The sequence below is a fragment of the Cherax quadricarinatus genome, chromosome 29 (genome assembly GCF_038502225.1).
Source record: "Cherax quadricarinatus isolate ZL_2023a chromosome 29, ASM3850222v1, whole genome shotgun sequence".
Classification (NCBI taxonomy): Eukaryota; Metazoa; Arthropoda; class Malacostraca; order Decapoda; family Parastacidae; genus Cherax; species Cherax quadricarinatus.
This window is the reverse complement of record NC_091320.1, coordinates 37,431,856-37,445,458: the sequence shown is the minus strand read 5'-3', so window position 1 is coordinate 37,445,458 and position 13,603 is coordinate 37,431,856. Positions and strand designations below refer to the sequence as shown.

The window sequence follows — 13,603 nt, the reverse complement described above, 5'->3', positions numbered from 1 at the left end:
TTGCCCTCTAATTTTTTTTTTTAACACCAGCCATCTCCCAGTGATGTAGAGTGATCTGAAAAAGAAGAAACACTTTCATCATCACTCACTATCACTGTCTTGCCAGAGGCACTCTGACATTACAGTTCAGAAGCCCCTCTGAGCTGCAATATCCCCACCCTTCCTTCAGAGTGCAGGCACTGTACTTCCCACTTCAGGACTCAAGTCCAGTCTAGCCAGTGTCCCTGAATCCCTTCATAAATGTTACCTTCCTCATGCTCCAATAGCTCGTTAAGTCATAAGAACTACTTCCCTCCACTCCTGTTTAACATGTTTACACATACCTATTAGATGTCCAAGCCCCTTGCACATGAAACCTCCTTCACCCACTTCCTTCAGCCTTTATAGGATGACCGCTATCCCTCTTTCCCTCCACTATAGATTTATTCACCCTCCAGGTCATCCTGTTTTGCTCCATCTTCACTTAATGTCCAAACCACCTCAATAAATTTTTTGTTACTCTCATATCCTTGCTTCCCTATGTTCACTTCTAATTTCCTTCTTTTATATATGCCCTCCCTTTAAAACATTCTTTAATAATTTAAAATTGCTTGACAAAATAGACCAAAAAAAAGAATTTAATATCTGACAGTGGAAAATCTTACCACAACAACGTAACTGATACACATTTACATTGTCCAGTAATTCAGGGCATTTTCGATGTCCCGGTGAAAGTTTTGACCAGCTTGTTTGTGCCTCACCCCATGGATAACAGTCTGTATGCTGTTTGCCGTATGTCATTGTGGATTGATGAAAGGTGGTCATTGAAAAATATGAAAATCCTTCATATGAGCAGGATTCTTGAGGTATTAACAGCAAAACAAACAATATAGTATGTGTGTACTCGCCCAATTGTACTCGCCTAATTGTGGTTGCAAGGGTCAAATCAGAGCTCCTGGCTCCACCTCTTCACTGGTCACTACTAGGTCCACTCTCTCTACTTGCCTCATAGCTTTATTATTTTTATCATACCTACTCTTAAAGCTATGTATATATCCTGCCTCCACTACATCACTGTGTGTGTGTGTGTGTATTTATTTATTTATTTATATTTTTGCATCAAGCTGAATGCTCCCTTAACCAGAACATATATATCTATGCCAGACTTTTGAATTTGTTATCAAGGATACAACCTTGAATGCTGTATATTGTGCCTGATCTAACTTGCTTTCTCCTTATGGGCAATAATCTGCTCTACTGTAATATACTTTCTATTTAATTTTCATTCTGTCTTGAAGTTACTTCTGTTGCATCTCAAGACAAATGAGCAGTTAAGATGTATGTACAGTGGACCCCCGGTTTACGATATTATTTCATTCCAGAGGTATGTTCAGGTGCCAGTACTGACCGAATTTGTTCCCATAAGGAATATTGTGAATTAGATTAGTCCATTTCAGACCCCCAAACATGCACATACAAACGCACTTACATAAATACACTTGCATAATTGGTCGCATTGGGAGCTGATCGTAAACCGGGGGTCCACTGTATCTTCTATACCTCAGTTATATCATATGAAATGTTTGTCAGCTTTTAAAATACAATTACCAATGTCTTAAGGAAGGTGTCTTGATGCTGTTAAGGGGCTCTTGATCCAAGGAAGTGGGCTTGTCCTCTCATTGTATTAACCCTTTCAGGGTCCGTGCCGTAGATCTACGGCTTTACGTTCAGGGTCCAAACCGTAGATCTACGCCATGAGCTTGGCTCACTCTGATAAGCTGTGAGCAGTAAATTTGGGCCTAGATATGAGAGAATACATCTGTGTGGTATGTGTGCACCACATAAAACAAATCCTGCAGCACACAGTGCATAATGAGAGAAAAAACTGAGACCATAATTTTCGATTAAAACAGCTTGTTTGCAGTGTTTTTTTTGTATAGTTGTATTTACAATTTCTTGGTCTCATTTGATAGAATGGAAGATATACTACAGAAATAGAGTTGATTTTGATTGGTTTAAGTACTGTAAATGGGTTGAAACTGAGCTCAAACAGCAGAAATGTTAAATTTTTGCCGATGTTCAAGAGTAAACAAATGACCTCACACGTCTAATACACACCAGCTGGTGGGTCTAATATACATTCACAAACGTGGTGATATTATTTATACAATTATTACAGTATTGCATAACAGTAAATCTTCTATTTTTTGGTTTGAATAAAAATTCATTATGTGAATAAAAAATCAAAATGGAATTTATTTGTAAAACCTAGAAACATAACTAATGAACAGAGGAAATGTTAGTTTAGTGCCAGGAATGCCTGCATTGTTTATCCTGGACTCTATTTTGAAATTGGAATATTTTGAACTTTGCATTAAATTGGCCAAATTACCAATTTCCGGTCACTTTATTTTGTTGTTGATACAGTTGACGTGCCGATTTCTTGTGCTAAATCGATAGAATAGAAGTAATTCTAGTGAAATAGTTAAGAATTTGGCTGACTGAGTACTGTAATTGCCCTAAAATGGGAGTCAAAGTCGGCAAAGTTGCCGATGTGTAAATATCGCCGACACATCAAAATTCGCCAGAGCATAATTTCATCAGTTTTCCATCAAATTTCATACTTTTTGTTTTATTGCCTTCAGAAAAAGATTCTCTACCATTTCATAAGAAAAAATAACAAAATTATTTTTTGAAAATTCTTGGACCCTGGTGCACACTTTGAAATTTGACCTCTGGACCCTGAAAGGGTTAAACGTGATTACCTCCGATTCCCCATGTGATTATGTGTGAATGATGGTGAAAGTGTTGAATGATAGTAAAAGTTTTTCTTTTTCGGGTCATGCTGCCTTGGTGGGAGATGGCCGACATGTAAAAAAATAATAGCAGTAGCAGTTAAGTATCATAACTAGAATATTATTTTGTTTCAAAGCATTTTTAAAATAATTGCTCTTTAATTGTAATTTGGGAGGGCATGTAAAAGAAGAAAATTAAAAGTGAACATTGGAAAGAGCAAGGTGATGAGTGTAACAAAAAAAAAAAAAGAGGCAATGAAAGATTGGATATTAGATTGGAAGAAGGGAGTATGGAGGAAGTGAATCTGTTCTGATGTTTGGGAATGGACTTGTCAGCAGATGGGTCTATGAAAGATGAGACGAACCACGGAATTAATGAGGAAAAGGTGGGTGGTGCATTGAGACATCTGTAGAGACAAAGTGTGTTTTCCTTGTAGGCAAAGAAGGGAATGTACAAGAATATAGTGGTGCTAACACACTTATATGGTTGTGAAGCATTGGTTGTGAACGTTGCAGCAAGGAGGAGGCTAGAGGCAATGGAGATGTCATGTCTGAGAGCAGTGTGTGGTGTGATTATGCAGAGAATTCATAGTTTGGATATTAGGAGGAGGTGCAGGATTACCAAAAGTATTATCCAAGGCTGAAGAAGGGTTATTGAGGTGATTTGGACATTTAGAGAGGATGAATTAGAGAGGATGAATTAAGAGGATGAATTAAGAGGATGTATGAACTTGTAGTGGAGAGAAGATGGTGTAGGGGTCACTCTAGGAAAGACTTGAGGAAGGGGGTAAAAGAGGTTTTGTAAGTAAGTGGTTTAAACATCCAGCAGGTATGTGTGTGCATGTTAGTAAGGAGTGAGTGGAGACAAGTGTTTATTATGACTTGCATGCTGTTGGAGTGTGATCAATGTAACATTTATGAAGGGATTCAAGTAAACTGGTTAGCCAGACTTGAGTCCTGGAGATGCGAAGTACAGTGCCTACACTCTGAAGTAGGAATGGGGGGTATTGCAGTTTGCAGAGGCATCTGAACTGTAGTATTGACATGCCTCTTGCAAGACAGTGATGGAATGAGTAATTATTCTTTTTTGAGTAACCCTACCCTGGTGGGAGACAGCCAGTTATTAAAAAAAAAAATTCTAAGCTTTTCTCTTACAGTAGATTTATTTTTTATATCAAATGTTAAAAAGAAGTGTTATTGAATATGGGATACACAGACCTGACCGGTGTTAGGTGATAACTGTACCCAAAATAAAGTGTTTGCTTACATGATGTTTACTAACTTTAAAAATATTTAAAATATAATAATAAATGTAACTTTGGTTATTATGTTGAATTTTATTTGCATTATTGATGGGTGTTGCATAACATTTTGTGTCATACTTGATATTCCTGACTTAAATTGACTACTAATTTTTAGTTACTGTTTATTTAATACAATTAACAGTTGAATGTTTTATTGTATTTACTGGTGGTTTGCATGTTTTATTTTAGTAAAATTCAAGTACTAAATAAAAAATGAATTTAGTTGGATTATGCTAAATTAAATTGTGCTTGTTATAATAAGGTTAGGTAAGTTTCCTAAGGTTCTTTTGGTACAAAATCATTAATTTTTATAACATAAATGTATAAAAGTTCTTGAGATATAGACCTGCTTACCTCACCGGAACACACACTTTAATGTGTTGTAATAAAAATATGTTAAATCCTCAATATAACAGACTGAAGAAGTACAGAATGAACCCTTCAGAAATTTTCATTTTTGTTACCATCATGGCAAAGAGTCTCTTGTTTCTCCACCATAATTACCATTACCTTTCACTTGCTCTCGCTCGTCCATTATTGTGGGTTATTTGTGTATTATTCCTAAGTGCAAGTTATCATGTGTATTCCTATGTGCTAGTTATTTGTGTATTATTCCTAAGTGTGGGTTATTTGTGTATTAGTCCGTTATATTGAAGATTTACTAATACGTACTATATTTCACTATGAACGTTGCATGTGCACACAGTTTATAGCTGGACTCCAAACACACTGGACATCTCCTTAGCACACAACTAATATACGCTGAAATTGTGTTAGTAATAAATAATGAAGTTAGCTCATTAGTAAACTAATGTTTTAAAATTTTAGTAATAAACCAGTAGGTCTTAAATTCACTTTTTTAAATTAATAACGTACAGTAAGATGGAAACATTGTGCCAGTTATTAATTCCTTCCAAATAGAAAATACAAACAAAAAGAAAAATTATTTGCCTAAATTAAAGCTCATATGTGATGAGTCATTGTTACTGTTACAATATCATTTTACTGTACTCTGAGAATTAAAACTATTGCAATGCAAAACTAAAAGCTGTATTTTGACTGTAGCTATTTTAATTTAGTCTGATTTATCATCATGCATTGTAAATTGTACATACAATATTTACTTGCTAATTATTATGAGTTAAGCAACTTGTAGTTCAGTAATGTTCTCTGCTGTACAGTCTACTGCTGTGACATACACTTCCTATGAGACTAAATATTTCAAACTTTCCTTACTAACAAAGTCTATAATAATATTGTAAACTTAACAGTTACACGTAGTGATGTGTGTTCCTTTCGCCATACAGGTCGCGATCTCCCATTTCTGCTATCCAAATAATATTTGAATGTGCTGTGGTCTTATTGGGTTCAGCTGACATGTCATGGCGGGCAGTTCGTCATGCAATACAAGATGATAATTTCTGCAGTAAACTGGCTGCTGTCTGTGTTCCTGGACTCAAACAAAATGTTATTGCTACATTATCAGAAAAGCTGGAGGTTTGTAAGTTTGATGTAATAGAATTAAGTTATGCTACAGAGGTGATAAATGATATGCTAGTAAATTCCTATAAAGGATATTCTTTAACCCTTAAACAGTCCAAATGTGGATCTACATTTTTTCAAAATTTGAAAGTATGTAAAAAAATGTAGATCTTTTTTTTTTAATTTGAAAACGTGTAAAAAAAAAACTTTGATCTACTTTTTTTTTTTGTTATATTTGAAAGTACAGTGGACCCCCGGTTAACGATATTTTTTCACTCCAGAAGTATGTTCAGGTGCCAGTACTGACCGAATTTGTTCCCATAAGAAATATTGTGAAGTAGATTAGTCCATTTCAGACCCCCAAACATACACGTACAAACGCACTTACATAAATACACTTACATAATTGGTCACATTCGGAGGTAATCGTTATGTGGGGGTCCACTGTATGTAAAAAAAACGTAGATCTACTTTTGGAGTACTACACGTGTGAACGTAAATCTGTTTGGACAGTTTAAGGGTTAATGAGTATTGGAAAATAGTATAACAAAAAAATGAGAATCTCAGTCTATATAACTATGCAATTGTATTAACATGAACATGAATTCTGTAGACTGCATTTCAACTAAGACAAACTAAAAAAAAAATTATTACGTAGCAAATCAAGATGACAAGTGAGCACATGTCTCGTGTGAGTGACATAGGTGGAGTGTTGTTGCAGTACCTACGCACTGTTATTTTCTTCTGGCACCGCTATCATGAAGATGTACAACCACGCCAGGCACGAGTCCAGGCACTCACCGACCAGAAGAAAGAGGTGCTAAACACATTTTGATCTGAATTGATTTCCAGCTTAATTTTGATATAATTTGATGATATTTGCTTTACACACATTAGCAGCATTCTCAGCCTAACTTTCAATCTGTAACTACTAGTAATTTGTGAACAATCTATTCATGTAATCCACATTGCATGAATTTATAGTCTTCACTGTACATAATTGGTTTGGTTATATAATACAGTGGAACCTCGGTTTTCGTTTGCACTGGTTTTCGTTGAATTCGGTTTTCGACGACTTTTTTCATCAAAATTTTGTCCGTTTTTGTTATCACCTCGGTTTTTGTCGAGTTGCCAGTGGTCCACTGTATCGAACGTGTCCACCCACACCCACACAAAGCATCCCACGCTTTCTGAGTCAGTCTGGCCTTGTTTCTCATCGGTAGAGGGTGGTAGTGATGGTGGTAAAGATACTCTCTCCTCCCTCTCCCCTCCTCGCCATCTTCCATATACCAACAAGAATCTTCAGTAAAGGTAAAAGTGATGTTAAATGTTCATTTATCCATTTCTTTAGTCCTTTATATTTATTTCTCATTGTTTTCTGTATGTAAAACTATATTTATTCTCTATAAAATGTATTTTTTGTTAATACTTTTGGGTAACTGGAATGGATTAATTGGATTTACATTATTTCAAATGGGAAATATTGCTTCAGTTTTCATCTAATTCGGTTTTTGTCAGACTTTCTGGAACGAATTAATGACGAAAACTGAGGCTCCACTGTATATTGCATTTGCTAATATGTCTTGGTAAGTTCATAATAATTGAAAATAAATTGTAGAATGCTACTATTAAAACAAATATTTTGCATTTATTAGCTGCAAGTTGAAATGGCAACCAAGGAGCGGTTAGTGAGAGTGCACAAAGAAGAGGTTGCAGATTTGAAGTCTCGCCTGAAAAAAGAAGAAGAACGACTGACATCACTGAAGAAACAGAATATTTCTGTAGCAGAGGAGCTGGAAAGAATCCTGGCCATTATCAGTGAACTGAATCCACACTCGGAAAGGTGAGTCAGTGGTCACATGTACTAGCACTGAGAAAAGTAGATTAATAGGCACTTTACCCACACTTAGAAAGGTTGGTTATTGGTCACTTGTGTTCACACTATCAATGTAGTGGATAAAGAGATGTAGCCTAGCTGTGCTATATCTTAACAATGGCTTTGCTAACCATGTGTAATTTTGTTTTAACGTACCGGCCATCTCCCACTGAAGCAGGGTGACCTAACTAGAAAATCTAATTTTTTTTTTTTCAACACGTCAGCTGTCTCCCACCGAGGCAGGGTGACCCAAAACAGAAAGAAACACTTTAACCATCATTCACACATAATCACTGTCTTTGCAGTGATTATGTGTGAATGATGGTTAGGTATGACAGTTCATGTCACTCCAAACAGAAAATATCACAAAACTCTCCTTTAAAGTACAGGCATTGTACCTCCCACCTCCAGGACTCAGATCCGGTTAACTGGTTTCCCTGAATCCCTTCACAAAATATTACCCTGCTCACACTCCAACAGCTTGTCAGATCCCAAAAGCCATTCGTTCCCATTCACTCCTATCTAACACACTCACACATACCTGCTGCATGTCCAAGCCCCTTGCACACAAAACATCTTTTACCCCCTCTCTCCATCCTATCCTAGAATGACCCTTACCCCTCCTCCACTCCACTACAGATTTATTATTATTATTACTTTTTTTTAACACTGGCCATCTCCTATCAAGGCAGGGTGACCCCAAAAAAAACACTTTCACCATCATTCATACCCTCACTGTCTTGCCAGAGGCAAGTTGCTACCGATGGAAGTACAATAAACAAATGCTATACCCACATTGAAGAACACTAGCTTATTCACAGCCAGATGCTGCTGCTTACATCACAATATCTAAGATTTATAAGAGGCTAACACTTTTTTCATTCATTAATTATTTTCATGATTGACTCTATTCTGCATCACCCCATTATTTGTAGCATTCATAATGTTGTTTTTTGGAGGTGGAGAAAGGAAATAGAGGATCAACAAATGGTTCTGCAGCAACTGATGGGTGAGTGTTTGTTGGCAGCTGCCAGTCTGACCTACCTAACACACCTTCTACCTGACCTGCGTGACACCCTCACTCAGACATGGCAAAATGACCTTGTCAGTCGTGGATTCTTGCATCCTTCACAAGATCCTAATCAACATGAACGATTCAGGTAAGATTTTTTTTTTTTTTTTTTTTTTAACAAGTCGGCTGTCTCCCACCGAGGCAGGGTGACCCAAAAAAGAAAGAAAATCCCCAAAAAGAAAATACTTTCATCATTCAACACTTTCACCACACTCACACATTATCACTGTTTTTGCAGAGGTGCTCAGAGTACAACAGTTTAGAAGCATATACATATAAAGATACATAACATATCTCTCCAAACTGCCAATATCCCAAACCCCTCCTTTAAAGTGCAGGCATTGTACTTCCCATTTCCAGGACTCATGTCCAACTATATGAAAATAACCGGTTTCCCTGAATCCCTTCACTAAATATTACCCTGCTCACACTCCAACAGATCGTCAGGTCCCAAGTACCATTCGTCTCCATTCACTCCTATCTAACACGCTCATGCACGCTTGCTGGAAGTTCAAGCCCCTCGCCCACAAAACCTCCTTTACCCCCTCTCTCCAACCCTTTCGAGGACGACCCCTACCCCACCTTCCTTCCCCTATAGATTTATATGCTTTCCATGTCATTCTACTTTGATCCATTCTCTCTAAATGACCAAACCACCTCAACAACCCCTCTTCTGCCCTCTGACTAATACTTTTATTAACTCCACACCTTTTCCTTTGCCCTTAAACAGGACATCTCCACTGCCTCCAACCGTCTCGTCGCTGCTGCATTTATCACCCAAGCTTCACACCCATATAAGAGTGTTGGTACTACTATACTTTCATACATTCCCTTCTTTGCCTCCATAGATAAAGTTTTTTGACTCCACATATACCTCAATGCACCACTCACCTTTTTTCCCTCATCAATTCTATGATTAACCTCATCCTTCATAAATCCATCCGCTGACACGTCAACTCCCAAGTATCTGAAAACATTCACTTCTTCCATACTCCTCCTCCCCAATTTGATATCCAATTTTTCTTTATCTAAATCATTTGATACCCTCATCACCCTACTCTTTTCTATGTTCACTTTCAACTTTCTACCTTTACACACATTCCCAAACTCATCCACTAACCTTTGCAATTTTTCTTTAGAATCTCCCATAAGCACAGTATCATCAGCAAAAAGTAACTGTGTCAATTCCCATTTTGAATTTGATTCCCCAAAATTTAATCCCACCCCTCTCCTGAACACCCTAGCATTTACTTCCTTTACAACCCCATCTATAAATATACAGTGGACCCCCGGTTAACGATATTTTTTCACTCCAGAAGTATGTTCAGGTGCCAGTACTGACCGAATTTATTCCCATAAGGAATATTGTGAAGTAGATTAGTCCATTTCAGACCCCCAAACATATATGTACAAACGCACTTACATAAATACACTTACATAATTGGTCGCATTCGGAGGTGATCGTTATGCGGGGGTCCACTGTATTATTAAACAACCATGGTGACATTACACATCCCTGTCTAAGACCTACTTTTACCGGGAAGTAGTCTCCCTCTCTTCTACACACCCTAACCTGAGCCTCACTATCCTCATAAAAACTCTTTACAGCATTTAATAACTTACCACCTATTCCATATACTTGCAACATCTGCCACATTGCTCCTCTATCCACTCTATCATTTGCCTTTTCTAAATCCATAAATGCAATAAAAACTTCCCTACCTTTATCTAAATACTGTTCACATATATGCTTCAGTGTAAACACTTGATCTACACATCCCCTACCCACTCTAAAACCTTGCTCATCCGCAATCCTACATTCTGTCTTACCTCTAATTCTTTCAATTATAACCCTAGCGTACACTTTTCCTGGTATACTCAGTAAACTTATTCCTCTATAATTTTTACAATCTCTTTTGTCCCCTTTCCCTTTATATAAAGGGACTATACATGCTCTCCACCAATCCCTAGGTACCTTCCCCTCTTTCATACATTTATTAAACAAAAGTACCAACCACTCCAACACTATATCCCCCCCTGCTTTTAACATTTCTGTCATGATCCCATCAGTTCCAGCTGCTTTACCCCCTTTCATTCTACGTAATGCCTCACGCACCTCCCCCACACTTACATTCTGCTCTTCTTCACTCCTAAAAGATGGTATACCTCCCTGGCCAGTGCATGAAATTACCGCCTCTCTTTCTTCCTTAACATGTAAAAGTTCCTCAAAATATTCTTGCCATCTACCTAATACCTTCATCTCCCCATCTACTAACTCCCCTACTCTGTTTTTAACTGACAAATCCATACTTTCCCTAGGCTTTCTTAACTTGTTTAACTCCAAAATTTTTTCTTATTTTCATTAAAATTTCTTGACAGTGCCTCTCCCACTCTATCATCTGCTCCCCTTTTGCACTCTCTCACCACTCTCTTCACCTTTCTTTTACTCTCCATATACTCTGCTCTTCTTATAACACTTCTGCTTTGTAAAAACCTCTCATAAGCTACCTTTTTCTCTTTTATCACACCCTTTACTTCATCATTCCACCAATCACTCCTCTTTCCTCCTGCACCCACCCTCCTATAACCACAAACTTCTGCCCCACATTCTAATACTGCATTTTCATATTTATGCAGACATAATGTAAGAAAGTTACTTTACAAATATATTGATGTATGGAAGAAATCACAACAAAATGTGTGACTGCCAGTATATAAAAATACCACAGTGAAAATAGGAAATAAAACCTGAGTGCTTTCATGTGCTTACACACACATCTTCAGAGGAAGATGTGTGTGTAAACATCTTGATGATATATTTTTACATATTGATGATATATTTTTACATACTGATGATATATTTTTACATATTGATGATATATCTTTATTTTCCTTTCAGATTGGTATCACAGGTTATAGATTTACAAGTGGATGTTAAACAAGCAGTTGATTACCATATCAACCACAACACACTCCTGCTGATACATGATCCCCACTACCTTGTGAGAACATTTTTAAAGTTATTTTTCCATTTGTTTCCTCCATTATTTCTGTGTATATCAAGAGTAGATTAGGGAAGCTCCTTTAAATCTGGTATGTGGAGTCTGAGAGCTAATTTACTATATAATTTATTGCTATATAATTTGTTACATTGATGGCCTTCATAGTGGCAGTTTTCTTAACTACTTTACTGTGTTCAGAGAATTTCTAATTTCCTCACTTTGTACAGGTTGAAGAATATAAGAGTGGAGGCATTTGGCTAAGACTGGATAAAAGCACATGGCAACAAGAGTTAAAAGAGCGACTAAGAGCAGCCCAAGAGTGTGTGATATACTTACGGACACAACATTCTCCAGCTCAAGAGCTTGTCAAGTGTGTTACTAACCTCTTAAAAGGTAATGAACACAAAAATTTAATAGGTGTTGCAGTAATTATTTCTTCCAAACTGGCTAAATCCTTTGATATACACATGACATTTATATCAGCAATAATTTTTTCAGCTTAGCATTATTTTGTGGGAGAAGGCCAGTATGTTAAAAAATCAAATTAACATATTAAGTTAATGTTGGTGAATGTGTTTTCTTCTTTGGGTCATGCTACCCTGGCAGGAAATGGCTGGTGTGTTAAAAAATATATGGATGAACCAGTATTGTGTTAAAAAATATATGGATGAACCAGTATTGTGTTAAAAAATATATGGATGAACCAGTATTGTGTTAAAAAATATATGGATGAACCAGTATTGTGTTGCCAGCACACTTCTGGAAAGATAGCAATTGAGTGACTGTGTTCTCTTTTTTGGGTTAAGCTGTCTTGGTTGGAGATGGACATTGTGTTAAATAAAAATACAGATGGGTTGTAAAAGAAGCAAAGGCTACAGTGTTGAGGTGTGGGATTAAAAGATAATGAATTTGATACAGAGTGTGAGTTGTCACAGTTGCTCCATTGTTGACAGGAATATAATTGAATCATTGTTTTTCACAAAAGCATTTTAGAATATAAATATATCTTTGTATTATACAAATTTTGATTCATTTATAATTAATATTCTACTGTACAACTATGAAATAATTACTTTCCTACTGTACAGCTATGATATATTACTCCTTAGTATTAAGTAGAATGTAAGCCAATTATGTTAAGTTGGCCCATAATGCCTAGGCATAATAGAGGCTCTCTTTGCATTGCAACCCATTATTGTATATATGCAATCTCAATGTACTGTTTGCAAAGACATTAAATAAATAAATAAATAAATAAATAAATAAATAAATAAATAAATAAAATAAAATGTTTTTTAGAGGAAACTCTGAAGAGGAGTTGCTAAGGTTGGTGGAGGAATTTAGGAGGGATTTGGAGACCAGATTTATTTCTCTGCCTTCATAGCTTTGCTTTCTGCACATCTATCATCAGGGATTGCATTTGTGTCTGGGAATAGAATTTTCTGGGTATTGGTTCTAGGACTGTGAGACCACCTTAATTATTGAGTTTCTCATTGAGTTCAACACTTCTGTAATTCTGTTACATCCTTTGAGGTTTGAATAATAATGCTGCTTTAAAGTGAAGTGATTTAAGGGTAGATTTTAGAACTGGATAAATATGATTGAATGGCATTAATAGTAAAGTAGTTGACACATGTCAATTACTTTGGTGTCAGTTGTATACTGTACTCTACTGTATAGAACTAGTTATTTGTTTTTGTTTGTTTAAATGAAGCAGGAGTTTATAAGATTCTGTGTATTTATATATATATATATATATATATATTTTTTTTTTTTTTAGATTTTACAGAATTAGAGTACAATCAGTGGAGAGTGTTAATTATAATTGAGGATGACTGCATTTCAGCCCCCTGCCCACTCTGTTCCCAACATACATTCATCAACATGATGCTTGACCATAAGGTAATATACTAACACCTCTTTTCCTAATGTGCAACATTTTAACAAAGTGTACATATACACTTAGTTAAAATACTTATGAAACTGCTGAGTATGTTACATAAAGCCTGTTGTCTACATTAATAGGATTTTTTATAAGCAAATAAGACAAGGAGGTTTAATAAAAATTTAATAAAATGTATTAAGGGCATTTT

At 36.3% G+C, this 13,603-nt stretch overlaps 1 protein-coding gene across 6 annotated transcripts in view; it reads left to right on the top strand.

Moving 5' to 3' along the window:
- The window catches only part of LOC128690453 (dynein axonemal heavy chain 10-like), a 208,076-nt gene that overhangs the window by 157,581 nt on the left and 36,892 nt on the right, over positions 1 to 13,603 (top strand). For all 6 annotated transcript variants that reach the window (XR_011392579.1, XR_011392580.1, XM_070089747.1 and 3 more), the window contains 7 exons: positions 5,386 to 5,575; positions 6,219 to 6,377; positions 7,216 to 7,403; positions 8,396 to 8,596; positions 11,408 to 11,510; positions 11,738 to 11,903; positions 13,291 to 13,412. Coding sequence is in view for 4 of the 6 variants with exons in the window: in XM_070089747.1 (XP_069945848.1) it covers positions 5,386 to 5,575; positions 6,219 to 6,377; positions 7,216 to 7,403; positions 8,396 to 8,596; positions 11,408 to 11,510; positions 11,738 to 11,903; positions 13,291 to 13,412 (1,129 nt within the window). In the remaining 2 variants the exon portion in view is untranslated. The remainder of the gene's footprint in view (positions 1 to 5,385; positions 5,576 to 6,218; positions 6,378 to 7,215; positions 7,404 to 8,395; positions 8,597 to 11,407; positions 11,511 to 11,737; positions 11,904 to 13,290; positions 13,413 to 13,603) is intronic.